Source organism: Penicillium longicatenatum, assembly GCF_028827895.1.
Source record: "Penicillium longicatenatum strain IBT 33135 chromosome Unknown contig_6_segment0_segment0, whole genome shotgun sequence".
Taxonomy (NCBI): Eukaryota; Fungi; Ascomycota; class Eurotiomycetes; order Eurotiales; family Aspergillaceae; genus Penicillium; species Penicillium longicatenatum.
In genome coordinates this window covers 437796-464966 of record NW_026643123.1, presented here as the reverse complement: position 1 = coordinate 464966, position 27171 = coordinate 437796, and the positions used below count along the sequence as shown (strand labels likewise).

Below are 27171 nucleotides of genomic sequence, written 5' to 3'. Positions count from 1 at the left end.
ATGACTTCAGCTGCCCACATCCCCGACCTCCCCTTGGAGCTGTGGCGTGAAATTTCGTCGTACCTACCAAACCGCGATATCAAATCTATGCGCCTCGCGTCAAAGCAATTCCCAGTGGGACCCCGGCTTGGGCGAGTATTTTTGTCACCCAACCCCTTGAACATCAAAGTCTTTCGTGCTATCGCAGATCACGATGTATTCCGTCATGGAGTCACTGAGATCATTTGGACGATGCTCACCTTTCAAGGGGCCCTCGGATATGGACGGACTTTCCGGGTGGGGAATTAGATGTTAGTGATGAGGAGACTGAAGAGTCTTTTATAGCTGAACACCGTGCTGGCCAAGACCACGCTCCAAGCTGGAGTTCAGAGTGGAACTTCCGCGACTCTGATTCTGATTCTGAACCTGAATCTGATGATGAGGATGCTGACATGCGTTTCGAGCATGATGATGATGATCTTCACCTTGTGCCGAAAAGTGATAATTTCAAGAACCAAAACTGCCCTTTATGGTTCAAAGAGGGATGTGTTTACAGTGTGGATCTCCAATTCCGGCGCGAGGGAAGCGGTGGTAGTGTGAAATATTCGAACCCGGGCGTTAAGACTTACAGAGAGCTAGGTCAGATGGGGCGTCCGCTTGGGGAGTGTTGGGAGTTTTATCGCAACTTGATCCAAGAGCAAGATGATGTTCTTGCCGGAAAGTATAATGAGGAGGCATTAATCTACGGACTGAGGAAATTTCCTTCTCTGAAGAAAGTGACTGTTACCCCTGCAGCCCATGGTGTGCTTTTCAGACCACTTTATCAAACACCAATGATTCGGCAATTCCCACAAGGATTTCATTACCCAATTCCCCGTGGATGGCCAACTCCATACCGCGATCAACCAGAGGAAGCGTATTGCTATTCTTGGCAAAGGCTCCCTGGAAAAACCCAAAGACAAATATCACGGCTTTCGCGTTGTGACACGCGTTCTTGCTCACCAAAGCCACAAAATTATCGATCTTAGCATAGATGCTTGTCAGCTTCGCACAGGAGTCAATTGTACGATCTTTCATGATCCTTGCGAGGAGTATGAAAACTTCACTACGATACTCAAACAACCAGGCTTCCGCCACCTTGACCTAGCGCTTACTATTCATAGGATAGAGGAGCCCGAACAAGAGCTCTTCAGCGGACAAAGGTGACTTGAGATTAGGGGGGTTCAGTGCAATGATCGCGAATAATGCGATCGCCGTTCGGTTTGCATGTCATTGCAATATGAGTACCCACTTAACTATTAAATTACCGACGCGTGTGGCTCAAGTACGGCTGAGCGGACGGGAAACCCTGTTCTCTACATCCTATGGTCGTTTATATGTGCTAGACTCGCCGATAGATTGAGCCGTATAATGCAATGAAGAAAAGGTGAGCGCTGCCTTAGCGTCGTGCGAACGGCGGTGAGGATAGATGCGCAATAGATACGGTGAGAGCTGAGAACCATTTCAGGTCGCCTAATCGGCACGCACTGGAGATCTACAAGAATTAACTTTCGGATCTCGAGAGGTACCGAGATCCGACGAACTCATATGATCTGAGCTAACAAAAGCACACAATACGTACCAAGCCAGAAATGAACAACACCTGATGGCGATTTAATTCACAATAAAAGAGAACTAAATACATGGGATTTAGAGAAGGTTTCAAACAGATCAAAACAGGGAAAACGTCATGTGACGTTAAACAAGCAAAGATAGCGGAAAATTCCGTAAAAATGAGGGATAAAATGAGGTCTTAAAGAACACGTAAGGACTGCATTCTCTGACAGATATCTATGTTTGGTTTTTCTCAGGTATCCAATTAGCACTTTCGTCTAAATCTATGGAGTAGGAGCCGAGTGTACTCGTGCCCCACCGCCAATCTGTAGTCGTATCGATAGTTTAGGCTATGAGAAACTATCGACAATAAGTACTGTAACCTGCATACGTGATACTCAAAAAGCTCATGTATTTCATCTATGTAGCGTACCCCTACTTTGAGATCGTAAAACGGTATATAAAGTAAATAAGCCATGCGACTAATTAACTAAATATTACGTAACAGTAATAGGTTAATCGCAAGAAAATTCCACTGCTTCTTTGATATGCGCCCCCTTTTCCTAATGAATTGTATAGTGGCGGGGCCTCGAAAATTCGCTGGGTGCGGCTGAACTCGCGATCGCCGGGTTCTGCAGTTGATCTGCCCCACTATGACCCACCCATAATCTCTGTGATGCCACCTCACCTGTAGATCGAGGTCCTTTGGGGTAAGATATGGAGTAATTTACATTATTATTCCAGAATTTCGCAATGCTGGGGAATGTATCCGCTGACTTGTAGTTTGAATGGGAAGGGATTAACTAGATCGTCGACTACCCTGCCGATAGTAATCAATATACGGGAAAGCGTATAACCCGTAGCGGACTCATCAGATTGATCTTATGTATAAATATCCTGAACTTGCACCTGCTGTTTGGAGCATTACCCTTTCCGATAACAATCAAAATTTTCAACATGAAGGCTTCTATTCTTCTTCTTGCCGCCTCCGCTGGTGTCGTCCTGGCCCAGCCTGCTTCCCTCGCCGAGCGTGGCTACTCTACAGGTGTCTGTCCCACGTATGGCAACCCTTTCGAGCCTACTGCTGCGTGCTGTTATTATACGCAACGGTCTGGACCAAGCTATGCTGCTGTCGTCTGCTTGAAGGGTAAGATACCCCCACCCGCCACATGTATATTCAATAGGGACCAAGTCTTGCTGACCTGCACCAAATAGCTACGAAAACAGATACTACCGCCGACTTTAAGGAGAACTGCCGTCAAATCAACCCCACTGCCACACCTCGGTGCTGTCCCAAGGCTGTAATTGCCTCGGATGCGAGCGACCTGGATCATGACGATCTCCTCTGTCAAGACCCGAAGGTTGTTAATTAGAGCTGTTGATTCATAGCTCCAGCGGCAAAGGCTGTATATAATATGAACACAATGAAAAACTTCGTAACTCAATACAGTGTCTTTTCCTACACCCTCTCTGTCATGTAGTAATTCGGTTAAAAAAGTCAACTGGTGCAGGAACTCTATGGGACCTCGCTTGATTCAAGTTAACATGTAAAATAACGCTTCGATGAAGCCCAGCTAGGCATTAGCAATTCAATTTTGGGTAAGAAAGGCGGCTCAGTTGGTATCACTCCTTAGTCACCTTCAATTCTAATGTGGTCTACAGATTGATGTGAGAAAGTAGGTATCTGGGCATTTACTCGATAATGTTACTCTTTATTTGATACTGGATTGTAAGCTACCGCTGATTCTCGGCTCCTGGAAGAGCAGCTGAAGCTCGTCGTTGCTTATGCTTCTCGTTTTCATGCTTGTCTTCTGCTGCATTTGAAGCGGACAACAAGGTAGAGAGCCCAGTCACAGAGAGAAGATCACTAATGTTCGTGGTTCCATCAGGGAGTAACATTTGCCCGCCCTCACCAAGCTCCCTAATGAGCTTCTCGATTTTATCGCCGCGGCCACTGGCATGTAGAAATTTTCCAATACCGGCATGAACAACAATGAGTTCAGGGTATGGTAGGGCGTGTTGAGAGTCGTGGTTGATGAAAGTCATTGTGGGAGGGAGCATACAGCTGTAGTGACCAGAAATCCTAGGAATTTTCTTCACTCGATACCGATTTGGTGTCGGGGTTTCCTCAAGTAGAAATCGAAACGCTCTAAATTCCACATGGAGGTAGGTGGTAAGCATCGTCATATTGTCGATGCGGTTGATGTTGCCGAGTGAGAGATTAAGCCCAGCCCGTAGGCTTGGGAGTAGCGAAAGACGTTAACTCACATGCAGGATAGATATCTCCTTCCATCATCTGTAATCAAAAAACCAGAGTGGGTCAATCTGAAAGAACGTGTAATGACAAGTTTACCCAGGCCGGGTAATAGTCCATAAAAACGCCATGGGAGTGGGGTGTGGCGGTTAAAATAATGAGAGCAGAAAGCGAGAATGGAAGCAGAAGCAGAACAATGGAGTAGGAATGGACTATATTGAGTGCGACAAGGAAGGAAGAAGAAGAGTCTACGAAAGTGAAGCTTAAGTAGTCAAAAAAAGGCACTAGTCCCAGAATTGATATCAACAAAAAGCCTTCAAATTAACTAACTTAAATTGAAGGCTTTACAAACCATGGTTGAAGTCAGGCGAATGGGGGCGCTGAATATTCCTCAGGCGCACTAGTTAAATTGCGACCCTCTTTTGTCGATAGATACTTTTATTAAACTTTATGAATCTGGAGTGCGGATGCCCTATGCTATGCTTCAAATCAATTAAGTTTAAAGTATCCAGGCTGTAGCTTTTGAAAGACCTGATCCGGGTCGTATTTTGCGCTGACAGCTTTTAATCTTGCCAGGTTCTTGTGTCCGTAACCGGAGAAGACATCCTGTCCAGCAGAGGCATAGTTCTGGTACACATATTCATTGAGCAGGCCCACAGCAGACGCAGCGGCTTGACAGCCATCGAGTATGTTTTGTGCGGCAGTCAGAATCCGATCGTCGTCAGCAATGTCAGACCAAGATATATCAATTTGCACCACTGTTGAGAGGATCAGTACGACATATCAGAGGATGCTGAGGGACACATACGATTGAGGGGGCCCTGATCATCCAGTCCAAGGGCATTGCCGCCGTTCTTTGAGAAGTGCAAAATCATGTCGGTGGTTATAGGCTGGAAAACAAGCGACGGAACAATGCCAGCAACAGTCTTGAGTGGCTCGATCTCATCCATATAGATGGCAATCATGTCCGCCATCAACTTAGCATTGTTCCCAACCGTCAGGGTCCAGTAAGTCTGTCTATAATCCTGATTTAGTAAAGGCTTATCGTTAGTGTCCTGAGATGAGAAACATACCGGAAACCTCCCGGGTTGGTATTGTTGAATTCAATGGTTAGATTGGCTTGATCGACGATGCGGAGAGTACTGGCGATGGCACCCTGGACAGCTGTGAAGTTTTGCAGGATAGGTGGGTTTGCAACTGGTTTCCCATATTGTAAATCTGAGGCTATGATATAAGCATCCACCGATTGTGCATACGCGTAGGCAGTGATGACCTGCGCGTAAGGATCGGATGGAGCGTTAACGCCAAGGTAATAAAATGCATCGTTGATGGCTGCTGCTGTCTCGGGGGTATAGATGAAGGTTTCCGAACCAGCCCAGAGATCGCCCTGGGGGAAGGTCATGAGGTCGAAACGGGTAACAATGCCGAAGTTATTCCCTCCACCACGGAGCGCCCAGTATAGATCGGAATATGGCGAGGAGAAGCTCACTTCCTGAATGGAACCGTCCGCAAGCACGATCTCGTAGTTGTTGACATTGTCGCAGGCCCATCCGTAGCGGCCGGAAAAGAATGATATGCCCCCGCCTAGGGTCAGTCCTCCTACGCCAATGGCCGAGACTCGTCCGCCGATCACAGTGAGCCCCATGGGCTGAAGCGTGGTGTAGACGTCATACCAGGTATTACCAGCACCAACGGCCGTCTGGGCCCGGTCAGACCGCACGGTAATCTCGTTCAGATTGGCCAAATCAATTGTCATCCCACCCTGGATGTTCGACGCTCCCTCGAACGCAGCATGGCCACCACTCTTCACGGCAAATTCACACTGGGCCACTTGAAGGGCCAGGATTGCAAATGAAACATCTAGCGCGGACTCGGGGGAGAAACGACAGGTCGGCTCCGTCAATGCTTGCTGCTGCGACCAGTATCTCGACTCCTCGAGGCTGTAGGTGGTGCTGTTCGGATACGAGATCTGCGATGGCAGCGCAAACTCTAGAAAGCCGCACTGGGATGGGTCAGCAGATGCGAGCGGCACAGAGCGGAATAGGGCTTTCTGACTGCGAGCGTGCAGCCGAAGGGCAATCGGCCTCGATTGCTCAGCCAGCCGTTCTCCGCGAGCTGGAGGTACGAGGAAAACTGAGCCTCAACCTGATCTAAGGTATAGGCAGCGACCTCGATACCCGGTGCTGCTAGGAACAGGACGCTGATACTGAGAAGCCGCATCCTGACGCAAGGTACAGAAAGCAGAGAGGGAACGCAAGAGGATGCGCAGTGCGCGTCCTTGTTTCCTGCCCGCGGAAGGGTACTTATGACCATTAAGTAATTCCAAATCTTACTCTGACCGTCCTTCCTATTTTGGTACCTGCTATTCGCTCGACGCTTGCCCCTCCGCCCGAGTCTCCGACCTGATGGTACAGTACGTTAGGCGATGGCGGGGCGCTTTCCTGGCCCCTGAATCTGCACTAGGTCTAGCCGCTATACCCAATAACGTATCGCCGTAGCCTAGCTAAGCGGCCTGAGCGGCCACTGCACGATTCCGAAGGCTTCTCACCCACTTCTCACTCGGACGACATCTGACTATGCGCCGCATATAGGCCACACGCCGGTTATTTAGTAGTATGGTCTGGCCTCGGCTACGCTTTTACGAAGGACGCTATAGTAAGACTGCCTTGCGTAGAGACTACTAAGATATGTAGGATTTAGAGCGCGTATTGTGTGTGCCGTGTTCCTCTGTTTAGGGCGCATCGGTTGAGAGATTGGCTCGTCATGATCTGGGCTCCGTGTCATTTCTAAATACAACGACAGTGCTTGAGGTGTCCATGTCAGCTAGTCTCTGCATGGTATTGTAACAAACCATAATCTTGTTCGTTCCAGCTTCACAAACTACCACAATCTTCCTCATGGGAGCTGCCATGATGTATTTTTCACAATTCAAAGAAATAGATACATAAGGTTTAGTGCAACTATTTACAATGTGTTTTTGAAAGAAAGAGCATTCTGGCTAAGTCAAATGTCAGGGGAAGATGATGAGAACATGCTCTCCACGATCTCAACTTTGATCGCTCCTTTTACGCCTTGGAGCGTGCGCTGAGAGGCCAGCCGATCAGGATGTTCTTCATCAAGCGTTCTCTCGCGCACCACATTATTTTTGGTTAAAACCCCTACCCTCAAAAGCAATTCTGATTGCACGATATTTGCATGAGTTCAAATATTGTTGTACCTTTCTGCAGTCAACGCTTTACTCGCCTTGAGGGTAGTGAATTACCACTGCGCACCATATCATGGACCGGCTCGAGTGAGTGGTTTTTTAATCTGGTAACATAAGGCATTGTGCCACTTGTCAGCAGATACGCTTTGGAGATGTGAGGGAAACGTTGGCTTGAGGTACTGAGGCAAGAGTTGTATGGCTTTGACAGGTAATGTACATACATCGACGTTGGTTATGAAATTCTTTTATGGTTTACGAGACAAGCCTTGACACGGTGTAACATACCGATATTACCGGAAGCAGCTCGGCGTATCTTGGCAAGAGGGTTCGAGAAGGGATCAAAGAGTGTAGGTGACAACACTGGTTTCCGGACCACTGTATCATGAATTAACTCGAGCGTAGACTTAGCTAGGTTGGGAGGCATGGTTCGTTGCGCGACTTTTGTATATTATCAGTCGTCAACGAAGACACTTTGAAACGATTTCGATTCGACAGGGTATTAAACGCTCATAAAAGCCTTCTATAGATAAAGGACAGCTTGAAAACAGCTTCACCACTTTATTGACTTAGATTCTTTTCCGAATACTATCTTGAAACATGGTTATCTATACCTGATTTGGCCTGTTTTGAAATATTGAAAGGCACTGTTAGGAATGTCATATAATGTCTGACCTTGTAAGGCAAATGAATTGCCCGTACAGTTTATACGGACACCTCAGTCACGCCCGCTCTTTCCAAGGAAATGAATGACCAAATCGGCAGCTATTGGTAAAATCATCATAACTTCCCACAAAGAAATGGCCCTCACTCATAATTAGCTGAGACTTCATATTATATCAAACAGAGCTCTAATAACACCCCAATTGGCCCAAAATTCTTTCCAAATACGGTCTAAGAATAAAGATATTCAAAAGTAGAGTCTGCAAAAAGTACCGACATCAATGCAGGAGAAAGTCAATTACCTGAACTCTCAGGCACTCATCCTTAGCCTTATAGTTTTCCGTTACTGTGAAGTTCTCAAAAAGCCATGCAGCATGAGGATGATTGGCATTTACTTGTATTCGCAGGTCGACACTATTCGTCATTGAATTAATGATAGCAGTGTGTTGATTTAGCAATTGAGTTCAAAGTGACAGCCAGGCTTTTTATGCTAGCTGTTATGTTATAACGTTACTCTTATAATCACTGGCCAGTTACCGGCGCGTTGATGCCAGGTTTTTCATGCTGGCGAGCGTATCAGGATGATCCTCTCCGGGTACCCTCTTGCGAGTCTCAAGTACTTGCATCTCGAGCGCTTCTGCGTCCTGCCGTCGGCGTTGATACAAGTAAATTGATGCCAGGGATTCCATGCTAGCGATCGTATCAGGATGATCCTCTCCGAGTACCCTCTTGCGAGTCTCAAGTACTTGCATCTCGAGCGCTTCTGCGTCCTGCCGTCGGCGTTGATACAAGTAAATTGATGCCAGGGATTCCATGCTAGCGATCGTATCAGGATGATCCTCTCCGAGCAACCTCTTGCGACTCTCAATTACATGCACCTCGAGTGCTTCTGCATCCTGCCATAGGCGTTGATGCATGTAAATTGATGCTAGGTTGTCCATGCTCCAAAGCGTGTCGGGATGCTGGACTCCTAGAACTCTCTTGCGAGCCTCCAGAACCTGCACATGTAATTCTTTAGCATCCTGCTGTCGGTCTTGTTGCCAGTACGTTGATGCCAGACTGCTTATACTCCGGAGAGTGTCAGGGTGCTCCTCTCCAAGAACCATCTTGCTAGTGTCTAGTACCTGCACTAATAGGTCTTCTGCATCCTGCCATCGACCCTGGTTCCCGTACGTTACTGTCAGGCTGGCCATGCAGGTGAGTGTATTAGGATGCCGCTCTCCTAGCACGGTCTTAAGAGCCTCGAGCACTTGCTTTCCGAGAGTTTCAGCGTGCTGCCATCGGCCTTGATTATGGTATGCTGACACTAGGCTGGCCATGCTGTTGAGTGTATCAGGATGCCGCTCCCTAGCACGATCTTGCGAGTCTCGAGCACTTGCTTTCCGAGAGATTAAGCGTCTTGCCATCGGCCTTGACCCCAGTATGTCATTGCCAGATTTGCCATACTAGTGAGTGTGTCGGGATGTTTTATTCCAAGCATAGTCTTGCAAGTTCTCAGCCCCTGCACTTCGAGCTCTTCAGCATCCTTTAATCGGCCTTGGTTCCGGTATATCAATGCCAGGTTATTCATACTGGTGAGCGTACCACGATGCACCTTTCCAAGCACTTTTTTGCTAGTCTCTAGCACCTGTACCTGAATTGCTTCAGCATCCTGCCACCGGCCTTTAAGCGTAAATGCCAATGCTACCTGTGCAGCGCTATTAATAGTCTGCTCATTCTCGGGGCCTAATACCCTCTCCCTTGCCACCTTCGCTTTCATCGCCATCTGCTCCATATCTACTATATTTCCACTCTCCCACGCATATCGTGAACTTTTATAGAGCAGCATAGCCCACTCTCGAAAAGATTCCTCTGAATCAGGATGTTGTAGCATTGCTACTTTCACGTGCGGAAAAAGCGACTGGCTTTTTTTCCAGTCCTCGTATTGACCATCTGGAAACTCGCGACAAAGCTTATTAATAAATTGCGCCCTGTGCTTCTCAATCTGTCCATGGATTTGGAGCCAATTCTGCGTAGCGAGTTGTACGAGTCCATGCATCTCGAAAACCTTTGGATCTTGGCTTATTGAGATGAATGAGAAATCCTTTGAAGTCAATATATCATCATCGAATTCGTCGTCTCCATCAGATTCGGTTGCGACATTATCTTCTTCATTTCCGTGCATTACCTCTCTCTTAGGTGTAACTCGGAGTAGCGTTTCGGAGATTCCTTGTCGATCGAAGAAGCTCATAAGAGAAAGTAGGTTTGATGCTGACGGTCTAACCTGCTTAATATGATCGAAGGATATTTGCCACGTAACCATAATCGAGTTTTGTGCATCCCAGTCTCGTTCAGGGTGTCCGGCTTCATAATGAAGACGCCTTACCCGTTTGTCGTCACTCTTTAAGAAATCTTCAAGGTACTGCGTCACAGAGTAACGGGCCGCTTGATACTCAATATTGGCCGCCGCCTGTATAATCGCCAGTGGTATAAACTCAAGCGCTTCCGTAAGCCTCATAATATTTGCTTCGTTTGCTTTGTTTGCTTCTAGACTGAGTTTCTTCTGCATAAGGGCGAGTGCATATAGTTTACCCATCGGCTCGACGGTTATAATATCGCCCCCGTAGACAAGTTTTGATGCAACTCGCTTACTTCGCGTCGTTATAACAATAGAGCCATGAGGGCTTCGAGGGAGGAACGTCAGGAGTGGCTGCCTTAAGGCGCTGCTCTGACTGTTTGCTTCACCCTCTTGCTTCGTCGGGAGGGGTCCGTAAAGAAAATTATCATCATCGACATTATCGAGAATAAGAACCCACTTTCCCCTTTTCAAATCATGGAGCCAGTTATAGACGATATGAAATATGTTGGTCTTGGGATTTTCACGGCCAGGAATCTTGACTCGGTTGGCAATCTCCCGGTAGCTCTGTTCAAAACGGGCAGCGTTGCTCGCATGGATCCAGAAAATCCATGTCTCTGGTGATTGTTCGCGGATACGGTAAGAGTATTCGATAATAAGCTGTGACTTTCTTCTTGGCGTTAGTTGTGAGTTATACGGGACTTTTCTTGACTTACCCAATGCCGCCAAGGCCGACAAGCGCTACTCTCGATGCCGGTGCTGAGCATTTCGTGTGGACCTGGTCAAGTAGGGACCCATGATCGATAAAGTCCGGGTTACGGCGGAATGGAACCGTGGATAAAGGGTCCGGTGGTGTTTCTGGCTGTTCTGGAGTGGAAGCGGCTATTAGTGCGTTTATGGGAAATCATTCATCCTCGCCTACCTTGGGGAAGATGGAAATGTGCAGTGACCTGGCCGCTGTTGTTCCCTAGTTGAAATCCTGAGTTTGAGCCGCCGAATGATATGGCAGACGTCATGATAATGGTAAGGCACGATTTGGGAAGTTTAAATTTCAAGCACATCGTTGGTGGCAATGCCTTCAGCTCAGCACTTCCATCATGTGATTGACTTATCGCTGCGCTAAATCCCGCACCACAGGCAGACAGCCCCACTGTATCACCGAGAAAATCTGGCCAAACTGAATATATTCCTAACCGCGAGGCAAATTAGCTGCAATGGCTGGTCGCTCAGCATTGCGGCGAGTACCTGTTGCCTCATTATCCGAGCCTTGTGCGGCACCCAGCTGTTCCCATTTGGCTCTGTTTTTTTCTCTCACACCAAATATCCACAGAACCTTAGGAGTATTGTACAGTAATTCTTTTTATCTCATTGTTTGTTCTAATACAGCCACAGGGATACCTCTCTTGGGAGTAACTAGATATGGCGTAGCGTGTTTCGGCAATAGCTACAGGAAACAGTTTGTATCTATTTGGAAGTGAAACTGATTTCGGAGTCAATCGTACTCTCATTTGCGACAGAAGTAAGACAAAGTCGTGTTTAATACGTCTATGTCTAATTATACGACGATAGATAAATTCATTTAACATTGCATTGAAGTAATAAAGTATCATCGGATTTTGCGTAAATCGGCTATCACTGAGTGTGAGTGTGTATAATGATTCGAGCCAAAAAAATGCTTCAACATCAATTGGTGATGAGACCGCCGGCCCTCATCTAAGAGAGGTGACCAGTCAGCACTACCAAGAGCTACCATTAACTTATTGGCCGGCCGAAGAGAGGAGGTGTTACCCCTGCAGCCGCTACTTACAGATCCACCAAGAGCCAATCAGTTCCTGTAGCTACTGAAACTCACAAGTCACGTGCAATATCCAATACCCCACGGACCCCCAACCAAGGGAGTGAGCGCGTCGCCGGTATCAGCCACGCACTTACCGACATAACGTATACTTCCATAATCATTAAAAACTTAATTTAAATATTTTCCCTTTATTCTTCGAAAGGTTAGCTATCTTTGGGTTGATCTGGTCATGGCTCCCCTAAATTCAGATCTTCCGCCTCTTAAGGCTTTGCATAGTAACTGGGTGGTGCAGAAATTCGCTAGTACCAGTGTCGGCAAATTTAAGAAGCAAGACCTTTGATGTAAAGCTAGTAGAGTCTGATATCATCCAATGTCTATCTATTATAGTTAATGTAAAGGTCGGGGTTATAGACTAGGCAAGGACAAAAGGTAAAGTAGGATGGATCTGGATAAGGTCGAGACGGTACAGAAACTAATCCTTGACGAACTAGACTCTTCGTCAAGAATTCTGGATATATATAATCAAGAGTCGAACTCTACTTAAGCGAATGATCTACTCTTTAATCCTGGTCGTTCAGCGGCTGATATGCAGCTGATTTGGAATGCTCTTGGCGGGATGATAATATGGGGTCTTGCCATAACAGTTAAATTTATTTGACTAGCTATCTGGAAGTATGTTAGCTTAGCTTTCTATAGGTACTTTACTCTTAAAGATTATTATTAGAGGAAGGCTGAATCTGAGTATACTTATAGATATTAGGTTATAAAAATCAAAAGGAATTCTCTTTCTAGTGACATTAAATTTAAAGTAATTTGACTTTATTGATATTGTAGTATACACCACATCAAATGCTATATTTAAAATTCATTTATAGAAGGGTTTCATTATGGTACCCTTAGACGTCTATGTGTGAAAACCTAATATCAAGCCCTGGTAATATTTGGGTTTTACCTATGGATTTCAGAGTTGATGTCATGATGAGCCCCTGACTTGGGCGAAGCGCTAAATCTATCTGAGATCCCTACCAAATAGGTTTTTGTTCCCACCAAGCATGCTTCTTCGTCTATGCACTGTCACAAGTGTCTGAATGTCAATATGGATGCCCAATCACCGAACAACACTCTTCCACTGATATCAAAGCGCGAAATGGATGCGGATCTTGCTTGGGACCTCCAAAGTCGACAATATTTTTGTATTTGCTGTCGAGTATACCATCTCCAAAGTCGATACTATTCTTGTATATGCTGTCGAGTATACATAACAATTCCGATCGATTTCCGGTCAAAGTGTCGCCAAAGCAAGCTTGGATAAGTGACATCATTGGTCTTTACGGTCTGTCTCTATTTTCTCACAGTCCGTCTAGCAGAAACGAGAGTCCAGCCATCAGATGTCAATGAAACCGAGGTTGAATGGATGAAATATGTGATTGAAAAAGACACTACGACTGTAGCTGATAATCTGGGTCCCTGCTATATCATCGTCAGAGCCAGACCTACGAAAGCCATGTTTATCCATGAATATTGTTACTCACTCTTGCTTCAACATATGCAAAGTGAAAATATTGACTTGGATAAACTTTTGTTGTTTGCCAAGAGAGATGGAGTTTCAGATTTAGAAATTTTGGTATGTCTCCGAATACTATGATTATCTAATGGAAGCTCGAACTAACGTAACCGGTAAGCGAGCTGCGCAGCTGGAACACCATAGTAAATGCGAAAAATTACAACTCAGTATCTCGACAACGAATATATGAAATAACTTTTCCTTGAGATACAATGATTTTTCATGCCATGTTAAGCTAATTAAGGGTATTTAAGAATTATCATACCTTATCTAGGTGGTAAATACCAAAGATGTATAGATTGAGGATTGTAATTAACGTAATTTTTGGAATCAGGATAATGGAGCTTTTGAATTTCCTTGAAATCAATACATTATGTCGAGTAGTTTTATTGAAGACAGCCTATACATAATCAAATAAAAAAGACTCGTGGGTGATGAGATATGAAGTTGTAAATTATCGCATTTACTATGGTGTTCCAGCTGCGCAGCTGGCTTACATGCGCAGCTCGCTTACCGGTTACGTTAATGGAAATTTTGATCAGATCATCCATATCCACAATTCGATTTCAAGAAACAGCCCATAGTACCAAAGCCTATACGTTTCACAAGGGTTTCCCAAAGCCTTAAAGAAGCACTGGCTGTTTCTCAAGGAATATCTGGATATTCAACAGACTGTTTCATTGTGCCTGCCCATGGAGACAAGGATGCAAACTGCTACTTATCTTGCCACTGCCGATTATCTAACTCTTCGATATGCATCGCGATCAATGGCAAAGGTCTTTGATGTCCAATCTTTCTGGAAGTCAAGGTTCCACGGGGTGCATGATAGAGGCTTCCTCATCTATCTGACCAATAAGGAAGATAAAACTACAGACTGGCGGTTCATGTATCGCTGTACGGCGAATATTGATCTTAAGCTTAAAAGAAAATATCCCAAATATTCATGCACACATGAAAGCATCTGGAATTTCTGGATTCTGCGATCTCTATGGGAGAATGCATACTGGTTGGGACAGAGATACTCAATGACACAAGCCTCCTATGAGCAGATTACGCTCTATGATCATTTGCTTTCTGAACTATATTGGACGGAGTTTGATGCTGAATTATGTTGCATTAGGGAATCGCGCCAAGGAAAGGACAACGTTTTATATAAACGCCGCGGGGCTGAGCATGGTCCTATCATCCAAGCGATTCCATAAGAACATTCAGTTGTCAGCTTGGCAGTGTCCATTCTATATGCAGGTCCACAGACTATTATTACTGGGTTCGAGTTAGTGAGTGGAGAAAAGGACGTGGCAAACATAACCTTTGGATATCGCCTGCCAGGAGGGCAAGTGACATTCAGCCTTCGTGGTCAATTATTGAGGGGATTTTTAATTGTCAGTAGCCCTGAACAGATCCACGCATTGAGGCCAATCTTCTTCAACAATGATGTGAATTCTAGTTGGATAGGCCAACCAGAATTGTGTTTCGACAATCTATTTAAAAAGTCCTACTCTGAATTCAAAGCCTGGATCGAGCGTGAATCAACAGAGCTAGTTTTAGAGCGTGGAATTAAGGCCTTTTATGGAAAGTTTGATGTAAGTTGTTGATTCCTTGACATGATAGACAATATTAATATTTGAATAGTGTTGTAAGATGATCTGGTTATCCATAGGCTAGGTGAGCTCATCTGCTACGATATCTTCTTACCTGACATTGATCTAATATGTATGTGGCGGTCTCATAGATTGCTGAGAGAGGACTTTCTTGAAGACCCTTTCGGAATTTTGCCTTGTCAATCCACTGCCATATCGCAAGCTCTCAATATATGAGGCCTTTCAAAACTTGCTTTATCACATACGACCATAGGGTGTGGAGAACAGGGCTTCCCGTCCGCTCAGCCGTACTTAAGCCACATATATCCGCACGGCTAGTTCTTTATATAGCCTTAGCACTCTATAGCGGCGATGAAACTGATACTAGTTGAGTGTGGGTGATATGGGTGAGAGAGGTGAGAATGGGGTGAGATTTCTCACCTAGGCGGGTGATGGGGCCTAGCGTAGTATACCCCTTTGTTTTTTTTTTCTAAATGCAAATAATATGAATTAGTAGCCTGGGGCCTTCTCATCGGTCTGCTATAATTCCTCCTATCTACATAAGCTATATCAATGGGGAAAAAGATATATAGAAAGCCCTTGAGGTTACCATAAATAAGTGGACTCGGGGTGTCATCGTCCAGCTCTCCGTCAACCAGAAGCAGTAATTCAAGGCGCTTGGGCTATTACGTGAAAGTTCTCAATGTAGATGCCTTTTCGATGTTGAACAACAACGAGATGGATAGTTCTTGTCCCATGGAACTAACATTGCAATCTCATTTACTGATGTTAGTCTGTTCTGTACATTATGACGTTTACACTAGCCATATAGTTTCCGGAAGTGGTATGCTGAGTAACAAATAGTCGGGTAACTAACTTAAGGCAGTATGTTATGCTTTTGACATCTTTACGCAGATGACATTATAACTTTTTTCTAACATCTAGCATTCTACATTTCGCCTACGCTCTAGGCCATTTCTAGCATAGCGCGTTACGGTCTGATTCAGTATTCCACCAAATCGACAGAAAACAATTAGATGCGCTTCGTGGTCATCCACTCATATTTGTGATGTATTCCTAACCAAAGTAGTGTTTTTTTCCGCTAATAGAGCTCTCCTCATGCAGTCCAATAGCATCCTCCCGGTTTTCGATCTCCAGATGTCAAGTATGATACCCCAATGAAATCCCATCCCCCTCTCTGACGATCGTATTTATTGTGGACGTGAACATTCATGAACAATTCTAAGTAATAATCAGGGTCTCTGGTTTTATCGCCGTACTGAATTGTTATATAATCGGGGAGAGGGTTTCTAGATGGTTTTACTCTTATTTAATTGTGGCCCAAACTCAGTAAGATATGGTCTAAAAAGAAATGGTGCATCCAGCTTTTAGCCATCTTTAGAGACCACTCGTCACTTTGGAGGATCGAGTTCCATGCGTTCGGGTCAACTAATTTCTGAGCAGACAGAGTGTTAGAAGACAGATTAGAATACTGTCCAGAAGCTCCCTAAGAAGAATAGGGCCATTCTAAAAGGAAATAATGCTTTATTGATTGTTTTTATTGGCTGAGATATTTCAGTCTGACATAGTAAGCGGACTGTTTTCTGAAAAACTGCAGGAGATTCACGCACCGGCGTACCCCAGGGCCTCATTGTACGCTTGGGATGTTGCTTGTCCAAGTTGTTGTGTAAACGGAATCGGGCATCCGCCTAAGACTGGAAAACGCAACTCCAATGATGCTCAGCCGTGCAAGGCAGTATAAGATGCTTGTTGCGTAAACAATCGCAAGGTTGACTGGCTCTGTAAATAAGACTCTCTGGGGATATATATTTGTCCGAGCTTCGTCGCTGAGCCTTTTCGGCCCGGCTTTCATTTCGAGGATTTCCACGAGCCGTTTGAACTTCTTGTGAAAGTCATCCGGAACCACTGGAGGATTGCCGTCCCTTGAGGTCCCAGCCTTTTCGATAAAACCGAGGAGCTGCTTTCCAAGATTTTCTCCAAATATCTCTTGATAATGGGACTTGTCATTGTCAATCTTATCATAGACGTCTTCTAACTTCTTCATTGCAACCTGAACGGACTCCTTGTCGGTAACGTGCCAAGAATACTCCCTCATAACACTTAAACAGGTACGCATAAAGTCACGACTATCTCCCCATGGCCTGAGAATTTGGGAGAGAGGGATGGCGAGCAGGGCAAGCGGGGGTACTATTGTTGATACCAGAGTCGCAGTTCTCCAAAGCGTCCGCTCGGCGGAAGTCGGGAACTCGAAATTCCAAGCTATAGCGTGAAGGCTTCCAAATCCTGCCGTAAATATCGTCAATAAATATAGGGCATAATGTGTTGTTTGTGGAGCAACTTTTGGTATGTTGTCGTTTTGAATCCGATCTAGGGGATGGTCATCTTCCTTGATCCTCGAGTTGGTCAGGAGCTCCCACAAACTATCAAAAGTTCGTTGTTGAAAATTCGGTGGTAACTCTTTTCCAGGGAGTCGTAATTGGACTCGGATGGGTTTTCTCACGTCCTGTGGCTTATACCAGTAACATATGTAGGTCAGAACGCCGCAGATTGCGAATGCCAAAGTGAGTGTCTCGAGCTGGGAAAAGGCAAGATGTCGAGCTGCTCGAACCACAAGAGATAAAACCAACTGTGCTATCTGTATGACGGCTATGACCTTAGTGAAATAGTCTGTTTTGCTCTTATCATTAAGATCGTCTTCTGAGATTTTAGGGATTTCAATAGCTTCCCAGGAATCGGCGAAATGACGAGCAGTTAACAGATGCGTTTTGATACTGGAAGAAAAGCTGGCCTCTTCTAGAAGTTCAAAGCCCCCCATGTTGGCGAAGTAACAGTGTGTGAGTGTCCATTTGGTCTCTTGTCGCCTGAAGCCTCCACCGGTTGCACCTGGCTGGCTTCCACGGGCGGACTCCTCATCGTCGTGAGTTTTAGGCAGCCGTCGAGAAGAGCGAAACCACCAGGGAGGATGACCGTCAAGCCGTCCTGTTTCGTCCAATGATTTCATAACGTCCACTGCCATGACAAACTCCAGAATTGCGTGCGCCATGAGGATTTCAGGGAACAATATGGTAAAAACTACCCACTTGCACTTTCGTGGCAGGGTTTGCCGCAGAGTGTCGCATCGTTTTGGAACATTAAGATGTTGAATGCTCCATGTGCAGGCAAATATGGTTAAGAGAGAATTTTCGATGATAGTAAGTGTGCCACGGCGACTGGGGCTCGTTTGCCATTCAACGGCAGCATTATCGTCGGCCATGGGAAGAAAGTCTGATGCCGATATCGTGTTACTGGGTGGAGACACTCAACGGTGTTCTATTCGTGTGCTTGCAAATGCAACTGAGTTACGTTGCAATGGCGCTGTTATTAGCCCGCCCAGTAGTTCTCTGGTGAATTTAATCTCAAGAGTTAATGTGGTTCAATGCTTGCTTGATGAACAATGAACAACCTGTAATTACTGTCTGTTATTCTATCCCGAGATAATGGCGTTAGACACACATACAGTTGCTGCCTAAATCACATGATATAGGGGCCGCTTGTTGAACTACTAATCTGAAAAGTTACAGCGGTACACCACGTACTTTTCCGACAACCCCTACACCCCTGACTCCCGCCATCTGCTGCGCGCTACCATGCCTGTTGAACGGCTTGAGTATTTTAGCTACTCTGTCAGTTACTATGCCTGGCAGGGTAGTGGCTATTCTTAAGGTAGAGTGGTACTACTCTAAATACCAGGTAGTAGGAGTAAATAATTTTGGTATGGAGTTTTTAATAGCAGAAAAGTTGCAGAAAGGCCTCTGCAAAGTGGGGGTCGGAAATTATAGGTATCACTGTACAATAGGCAAATACGAAGGCAATGCGGGCTCATGCGTGTTGTCAAGCTTGTGCAAAACAGTATAGACTAGTATGCATAGAGTGGGCTAATACGAGGGGGAACCAATCAAATGGGATTGACCAGATGGAATTGATTGAGAAAAGACATCAAAAGAATGGGGGATCAGAGGATATGTTACATATTACATATATACCTCTGTATGTCGGTGAGACTGGCTCCTGCGGAATGATAGACGCCACGGCGCCCGAGGGTCGCTCCTCAGAAGTGCCCAGAGGGCCTAACGTACATACAAAATAGGCCTCAGCGTCAAGTCATGTGAGTATACCAACTCCATTTAGTGATATTGGACATCACACTGTTCTCGACACGTGTTAACGCGTCAAGCCGGAACGCCACCTCTACATGCCAACGTGGCAACTAAGCCCCTTTTAAAAGTCCGTCGGAAATTTAATAACTAAGGCATTTTTGCGTCCTTAAGACTCAATTTAGATTGACATCAACCTGGACTCCTCAGCATACTTTCGGCCACGACGACGTTCTTTATATATTGCCGTTAAGATTGATGGGTCGACATGTTTGGAATATTCAGAACTAAGTCGGAAAAGAAGACCGCTTTACACGAGGCTGCCGCCAAAGGGGACAACGACCAGGTGAATGGCCTTCTTAGGGATGGAGCCAATATCAACTTCATAGATCGTGATGGCAGGACGGCGTTGCACTGGGCTACGATCAATGAGTACCCAAAGGTGGCGGAAACCCTACTTAGCCATCCAACTATCGACGTCAATATACGAGATAAGATGGGGAAAACACCACTGCATTACGCCGCAAGACACAAAGACAAGCGAACTGTGGAAACCTTGCTAAAAGAAAACAACAAAATAAAGGTTAGCGTGTGCAGTAGAGACGGCCGGACTGCTCTGCATGAAGCGGTAGAGAGAGGTCATCATGAGGTGGTAGAGGAGCTATGCTTGAACGCCGACGCCGTCTCCTTTCCTGACTCTCGCGGACGAACGCCCCTTCACTGGGCAGCAGAGTATGGGAATGAAGAGGTGGTGAAAGCACTTATTGAGAAGCAAGTCGAGGTTGACTCCAAAGATCATGATGGTCAGACGGCGCTACATAGGGCAGCTTGGAACGGCCACAAGACTATAATTCGGAAGCTTGTTGACAAGCAAGCCGATGTTTTAGCGACAAATGAGAAAGGTGAGACGGCATTGCACTTAGCGGCAGAGAATGGCCACCCAGGGGCAGCGATGGTTCTGCTCAATAATAGTAAACTGGAACATGAGCACGAAGAAAAGGTGCAGCTACTAATACGAAAATATCCTGCCGTCTCCAATGAGGTCGAACTACTGTGGTGGGCTACAGAGAAGGGGCATGAGGCAGTTATGAAGCTGCTGCTTAAGACCGGCAAGGTGGACGTGGACTCGAAGGACAAATATGGTCGGACACCACTCTCACGGGCCGCAGCAAACGGGCATGAGGCAGTTGTGGAGCTGCTGCTCGAGACTGGCAAGGTGGACGTGGTCTCGGAGGACGAAGATGGTCAGACACCACTCTCACGTGCTGCAGCAAACGGGCATGAGGCAGTTGTGAAGCTGCTGCTTGAGACTGGCGAGGTAGACGTGGGCTCGAAGGACAAATATGGTCGGACATCACTCTCATGGGCTGCAGCAAACGGGCATGAGGCAGTTGTGAAGCTACTGCTTGAGATAGGCAAGATGGACGTGGACTCGAAGGACAAATATGGTCGGACATCACTCTCACGGGCCGCAGAAAACGGGCATGAGGCAGTTATGAAGCTACTACTTGAGACAGGCAAGGTGGACGTGGACTCGAAGGACAAATATGGTCGGACATCACTCTCACGGTCCGCAGAAAACGGGCATGAGGTAGTTATGAAGCTGCTACTCGAGACTGGCAAGGTGGACGTGGACTCGGAGGACAAATATGATCAGACACCACTCTCATGGGCTGCAGCAAAGGGGCATGAGGCAGTTGTGAAGCTACTGCTTGAGACTGGCGAGGTGGACGTGGTCTCGGAGGACGAAGATAGTCAGACGCCACTCTCATGGGCCGCAGAAAACGGGCATGAGGCAGTTGTGGAGCTGCTGCTTAAGACTAGCAAGGTAGACGTGGACTGGAAGGACGAAAACGGTCAGACACCACTTTCACGGGCCACAGAAAACGGACATGACGCAGTTGTGAAGCTACTACTTGAGACAGGCAAGGTGGACGTGGACTGGAAAGATGAAAATGGTCAGACACCACTCGCACGTGCAGCAGCAAAGGGGCATCAGGCAGTTGTGAAGCTGCTGCTTGAGACAGGCAAGGTAGACGTGGACTGGAAGGACGAAAACGGTCAGACACCACTCTCACGGGCCACAGAAAACGGGCATGAGGCAGTTGTGAAGCTACTACTTAAGACCGGCAAGGTGGACGTGGACTCGAAGGACAAATATGATCAGACACCACTCTCACGGGCTGCAGCAAACGGGCATAACGTGGTTATGAAGCTGCTGCTTGAGACAGGCAAGGTGGACGTGGACTCGAAAGGGGAAAGTGGTCGAACACCACTCTCACGGGCTGCAGCAAACGGGCATAACGTGGTTATGAAGCTGCTGCTTGAGACTGGCAAGGCGGACGTGGACTGGAAGGACGAATATGGTCGGACACCACTCTCACGGGCCGCAGGAAATGGGCATGAGGCAGTTGTGGAGCTGCTGCTTGAGACTGGCAAGGTGGACGTGGTCTCGGAGGACGAAGATGGTCAGACACCACTCTCACGTGCTGCAGAATACGGGCATGAGGCAGTTGTGAAGCTGCTGCTTGAGACTGGCGAGGTAGACGTGGACTCGAAGGACAAATATGGTCGGACATCACTCTCATGGGCTGCAGTAAACGGGCATGAGGCAGTTGTGAAGCTGCTGCTTGAGACAGGCAAGGTGGACGTGGACTCGAAGGACGAAGATGGTCGGACATCACTCTCATGGGCTGCAGTAAACGGGCATGAGGCAGTTGTGAAGCTACTGCTTGAGACTGGCAAGGTGGACGTGGACTCGAAGGACGAAGATGGTCGGACACCACTCTCATGGGCTGCAGCAAACGGGCATGAGGCAGTTATGAAGCTGCTGCTTGTGACTGGCAAGGTGGACGTGGACTCGAAGGACGAATTTGGTCGGACACCACTCTCATGTGCTGCAGAATACGGGCATGAGGCAGTTGTGAAGCTGCTGCTTGAGACTGGCGAGGTAGACGTGGACTCGAAAGGGGAAAGTGATCGGACACCACTCTCATGGGCTGCAGCAAAAGGGCATGAGGCAGTTGTGAAGCTGCTGCTCGAGACTGGCAAGGTGGACGTGCACTCGAAGGACGAAAATGGTCGTACACCACTCGCATGGGCTGAAGCATACGGGCATGAGGCAGTTGTGAAGCAGCTCAAAGGTGTGCATATAATACAGCTTCGGTCTGGTTATAGTTCTTGAACCAAATTTTGGTTGCATGCATCATTGCTGTTATATTCTCTAATCCCATTTCAAAGGAGGGCCTGGGATGGCTGGTAAGTCTGTAGTGCCACGTATTGCCAGCAGAATCTCTAAGATGAATGCGTATGTAGTTTCAGTGGCGATCTAGTGCCGCTGATCGCCGGCTCAAATTTTATTTCAAAGTGTATCTACTGTAGGGTCTGGCTCCATACTTCAATCGTATTCGACCTATCTTTAAGTTATATTTTAGAAGAGTAGGGTAGGGACGGATACTACAGTGAGACTTAGACACATTTCGTCGAACCTCTCTTTCAATTGAGTCCCCAATTTTTTCGTGCCCTCTCTCTCAGGTGGGCAGGCTGCCTAGACAAGGATACGGGTAATGCGAAAATAAGTGACGATGCTCTGAAAGAGGAAATGAGCTTCATTTACTTATCCTCAACACAAGAAAGAGAATGTGAGAGATTTTGTCTCAAGTTGTCTCTCGCAAAGGGAGCGGGGGACCAAACCGCTTTTAAGCCTAAAGGGCATAAACTTGATTTTCGACTTATCTATGTGATAATATCAGAAGTCATAAAGTATATAGTTCCTACTTTGCACAAAACACGAACTCCTTGCAAAGTGGCCTACATAATATGAAGCGTCGCGGTCTCCTTATTGGTTGATCTGCCGCGTCTTCACCCTATTGAAGCTAAGAGAGGATCAGTAATGCCAATTATGACGACGTAAGAACTATCCACTGGCGATGAAAGATGGCGACCCAATCCAACAGGCCTGATCTGCGTTACAAGAAATAGTCGCCAAGGAACCCGACAACCAACAGTTATATTTATTTGCTCTATCATCTGATCATAATACGCACGGCCCATCTTGAGATCTACCTGAATATGAGACAGGATTCTCAGTAGCTTGCATGATCCTGTTGAGATAAGTGATTGTCTAATTGATTCTGGTTAACTTGTTTACAGAAGAGGGGTAGCCCGTCTTTATATCTCCGACCCTGATCTACTCCATAAGCTTAGCCGCCGTGATATTCAACACTATCATACCGTATATTGATCATGAGTTTATCACACTTCTTTGTGCCGCTTCACCAGCTGAGGGGCACTGGCCCCCTCTAAGCGCCTGGCTGGGTCTATCCTGGTATTGTCCACGATTTTCCTTCCATTTCTAAGCGCTTAACAGTCCAATTTCTTATCTCTCCGGCCGCTCCTGCCTTTCTTCTCCTACCTCATAAAGACCTCACCAAAATCAATCTAGAAAGCAAGGTTGATAACAAAGAATGAAAAACGATGAAGACAAAATGGAGGGAGGCCGAGTATCCCTCAAGCGAAGCAGTGCGCTCTCCTTCCATTCACTAGCACAAATTGAGCGCACAATCTCAAAGCGCTGTGAGCCATACTGACATTTCTTTGCCGACCAGGAATGGATTTCGAAGACGATGAGTCGACAGATGATGGCTCTGAATACAATGGATTTGATAACTCCGAGCAAGAAGAATGGTGGAGGGAAGATAAGAGCGAAGATTTGGATTTTGAAGAAGACATTGAGGAGCATGAGTATACCACCTCCGGTAACACGGCACGAGCGGTGAAGATTCGGCTCTTTTTGACCGATGAGGAAATGAGCGACTTCGAGTGGATGAAAAACTTTGTCGCCGAATGCACTTGTGATGGCGTCGTTGTCGCCACCGCTCTAGCCCGGTATATTTATCGAGAGGGCATGCGCTCTGAACTCTGGGAAAGGATGGAAGAACCCAGCAAGGAAACGTGCGATGTGGCCTTCCATGTCTTTGATCGATATGGAACAGTCAAGACCAAGTATAAGGACCATCCGGTGCAAAGAGGAACTGGTGTAGGGAAAACGAGCTTGATCATGGCCCTCTTTTCTATGCTCCCCAATTAGCTACGTCTTTCTTGAGATAGACCACGGTTCTTCCTCCTCAAACTATGCTGCGTACCCCTGCCTTTCTGACGAAAGGCCACGGTTTTCCGCCCTCAAAGTGCTTCTACAGTAAAACATTTGCTGGATAGATCACGATCCCCGTATGCTGAAATTTGTAGTTCCATTTCGCAAATTCAATAATTGAGCGCAGGGGGTCCGAGAAAGTAAGTCAGCTCTTCCAGTCGTCGCTTCATAGTTTATGCTCATGTCGAATAGCCCTGTCTGTTCAGTGCCATTCAGGAGCAAGATATCACAACTCCCCTTTGATCATCATCCATGGCAAGATACAAACCCGTCTTTCCGTTCTTCTGCTTGGTCGCTTGAGTTCTATAACCCATCAAGGATATACCGACAAACGAACACCCCCGGGGTCCGTATACTCAGTACTAAGATAAGCCCAGTATTATTTGCTGTCCCATACTTTGGTGCAGTAGATCCGGAAGGACCTCATCAGTACATACGCATCACCTGGGCACTCAGATAACCTGAGTAAGGTGTTTCTTGCAATATACTATACAGTCCACCTTCCTAGAAATCACAGTACATACGACCACAGGGTGTGGAGAACAGGGCTTCCCGTCCGCTCAGCCGTACTTAAGCCACACGCCGGTTAGTTAGTAGTATGGTGGGTGACCACATGCGAATCCTAACTGTTGTATGTTTTTATTGCTTATTTTTTTTTGTTTATCGTTGATTTATTCGGATACTTTCTTTGACTTGCCGCTCTAGCCTTCAGCCCCTTTGGGCGCTTCACCTGAATGCCCGGAACACCACTATTTTGCACCTGAGTATCGTGTCCACGCCCGCAGCGCTGACGTGTACTTCCTCTTTATATGCTGAGATCTTTCCTCTAGCTATGTTGTCATGAAGTATGATCTAGTCTTGGTCGAGAATTTCTAGAATGGGGACACTACTTTAACAACAAAATCCTAACTTAAATCGATATCTTGAAGGAATCTACTCTCGATAATCCGTAGCTTATAAGGTCTACTAGAGCTAATACTCCTGTTCACGAGGACGAAGAAAGCACATAGACATTCTGGGATGAAACGGCGGTTGACGCTAAGAATTTACTATGGGTAAGTAGTGGCTGCGCTACTACTTTAAGGAAGACTAATAGTGACCGATGATTCAAGATATTAGAAACTTGCCTAGGTCCTTTCGTGTTACGCCTATCAATCATCAGGGAGCGTCTCTTTTACTAGTCCATTTGCATATAGGCTTCAATCCAGATACCTTCACGGTTTTTTCCACTTTCCACTTTCACTTTTACTTCCAATTTCGCTTTGGTGTTTCAGGGCTGATGCGCGCGACGTGCGCGTCTTCCAGTAAAATAATACAGCCTTCACTGATAGGGTACTCTGTAAGAACTACCAATTTAGTCAAGTCCATCTTGGCAGTTAGAGGTTGACAATGGATCAAAGAGTGTAGGTGGTGACACCAGTTCCGGGAACCACTGTATTGGACTAGAATATGGGGAGTATTCATGAGCTTCTCTGGAACTTCCCGAAACGCTTGCCAAGGTTACCTAGCTACTTTTGTTTAACACGACAGACCAATCTTGGCGGCTTGCCCACTCTTTCCAACTCGTCATCGGGCAGTCGATACCAGTCTGTCACCTTCTGTTAGAGTGGGCCATTATGGTTTTAAGGACACAGGTTAACTTGCCTTACGAATGTCCGCCGCAGTGAGAAGATTTCTACCTCCATCGTACCCTGGGTCCGTACTATAAGAGAACATGTACGCTACCTCGATGCCACAGTCTCGATCGGGCGTCATTTCAATCATCTCGTCAGGAGTAATTTGTCGATAAGAAGCTGGCACGCCAGTTATGTCGCTCCAGGTCTTGATCCAATCGGCCCAACTACATGACGTCCCTTCAGCCATGTACTCTTTCCCGGGCGGCATTTGGTAGACAGCGAAGGTAAAAGTGCCCATATCCCCGACAGGGTCTAGGTGTGGCACAACCCTGTCTGGGGCTGTGGTGAAGCTCATTTCAATACAATCATTCGGGAGCTTGACGATCATTAGTCAAACTCTTCATTTAGGGGGCATTACTTGCCTTGCGAAAATACGAGCCAGGTAAGATGTTAAAACTTGTATAGAAGTAACCGGTCTGGATGCAGGACATCTTGGCCGCAAGGTCAGGGTACCTTTCTTTAACGTAGAAGGGGAAGATATCCGCTTTGGAGTCGAAATGGTACAATTCTTTGAATTTCCCCTGGCTAGACTTGGCGGCATGGCTTAGCGTGGACACTAAGAAACCATTGGAGTCGAGAGAATCACACGTCGCTGCTGCTGCGTCGGCAATATTTTTGCCTTGCTGATATTCGACATCGTACGCGAACCGAGCAGGTGAGATGCCCAACCCACTGGCCTTCTGGCGGCAGTCCGGGCGAAAGAACGCCTCCCAGTAGTTTGTAACACTGAATATGACATTAGCATCCTTTAGAGCCGGCTTAAGGGTCTCCAAGTCGTCAAGGTCTGCTTTCATAACTTCAATGCCATCAGTCGCAAGCTTTTGTGCTGCGGGGGACGATGTGTCGCGGGTCAAGCCACGGACACGGAAACCCGCCTTAAGAAACCGACGAGCAACAGACCCGCCTTGGTTTCCCGTGGCTCCTATGACACAGATGATCTTTTTCTCCGCCATGGTAAATCTTAGCTTCTCCAGGCCAAACACAGATAAGCTCGTAGCACTATCTGTCGGATCTAGGTGGAGGATTGATCGGCTACTAGTTACCTAATTAGTAATTTGTGGATGGGGTCAAAAGTACAAGATAGAAGAAGTCTGACATTATAGGGATACAGTAACTATCAGAGATTAGAGACCTCTAGTGTATGCTGCAAGATCACGGGTTTCCACACCGACTTTTCTAGGTTTAACGTTCTTCCCGTTTCCATGCATATCTATGCTTATC

The 27171-nt window shown here is 46.5% G+C and overlaps 7 protein-coding genes across 7 annotated transcripts; 4 read left to right on the top strand and 3 right to left on the bottom strand.

Moving 5' to 3' along the window:
• Positions 1 to 1185, top strand: N7484_008381 (F-box protein; the record flags this gene model as incomplete). The annotated part of the gene is made up of 3 exons (XM_057118768.1): positions 1 to 276; positions 303 to 782; positions 835 to 1185. The coding sequence occupies 3 exons, from the start codon at positions 1 to 3 to the stop codon at positions 1183 to 1185; spliced, it is 1107 nt and encodes a 368-aa protein (XP_056968323.1).
• A 1344-nt stretch (positions 1186 to 2529) lies between these two features.
• N7484_008380 (uncharacterized protein) lies at positions 2530 to 2945 on the top strand (the record flags this gene model as incomplete). The annotated part of the gene is made up of 2 exons (XM_057118767.1): positions 2530 to 2719; positions 2788 to 2945. The coding sequence occupies 2 exons, from the start codon at positions 2530 to 2532 to the stop codon at positions 2943 to 2945; spliced, it is 348 nt and encodes a 115-aa protein (XP_056968322.1).
• A 1370-nt stretch (positions 2946 to 4315) lies between these two features.
• On the bottom strand, positions 4316 to 6046 carry N7484_008379 (FAD-binding oxidoreductase; the record flags this gene model as incomplete). Its single annotated transcript, XM_057118766.1, has 4 exons — positions 4316 to 4584; positions 4635 to 4843; positions 4900 to 5828; positions 5882 to 6046. The coding sequence occupies 4 exons, from the start codon at positions 6044 to 6046 to the stop codon at positions 4316 to 4318; spliced, it is 1572 nt and encodes a 523-aa protein (XP_056968321.1).
• A 10570-nt stretch (positions 6047 to 16616) lies between these two features.
• N7484_008378 (uncharacterized protein) lies at positions 16617 to 18242 on the bottom strand (the record flags this gene model as incomplete). The annotated part of the gene is made up of 1 exon (XM_057118765.1): positions 16617 to 18242. The coding sequence occupies one exon, from the start codon at positions 18240 to 18242 to the stop codon at positions 16617 to 16619; it is 1626 nt and encodes a 541-aa protein (XP_056968320.1).
• A 1148-nt stretch (positions 18243 to 19390) lies between these two features.
• On the top strand, positions 19391 to 22306 carry N7484_008377 (ankyrin repeat domain-containing protein; the record flags this gene model as incomplete). Its single annotated transcript, XM_057118764.1, has 1 exon — positions 19391 to 22306. One exon carries the CDS (start codon positions 19391 to 19393, stop codon positions 22304 to 22306), a length of 2916 nt encoding a protein of 971 aa, XP_056968319.1.
• A 1425-nt stretch (positions 22307 to 23731) lies between these two features.
• N7484_008376 (uncharacterized protein) lies at positions 23732 to 24211 on the top strand (the record flags this gene model as incomplete). Its single annotated transcript, XM_057118763.1, has 1 exon — positions 23732 to 24211. The coding sequence occupies one exon, from the start codon at positions 23732 to 23734 to the stop codon at positions 24209 to 24211; it is 480 nt and encodes a 159-aa protein (XP_056968318.1).
• Positions 24212 to 26294: 2083 nt separating this feature from the next.
• N7484_008375 (uncharacterized protein) lies at positions 26295 to 26903 on the bottom strand (the record flags this gene model as incomplete). Its single annotated transcript, XM_057118762.1, has 1 exon — positions 26295 to 26903. One exon carries the CDS (start codon positions 26901 to 26903, stop codon positions 26295 to 26297), a length of 609 nt encoding a protein of 202 aa, XP_056968317.1.
• Positions 26904 to 27171: the final 268 nt, after the last annotated feature.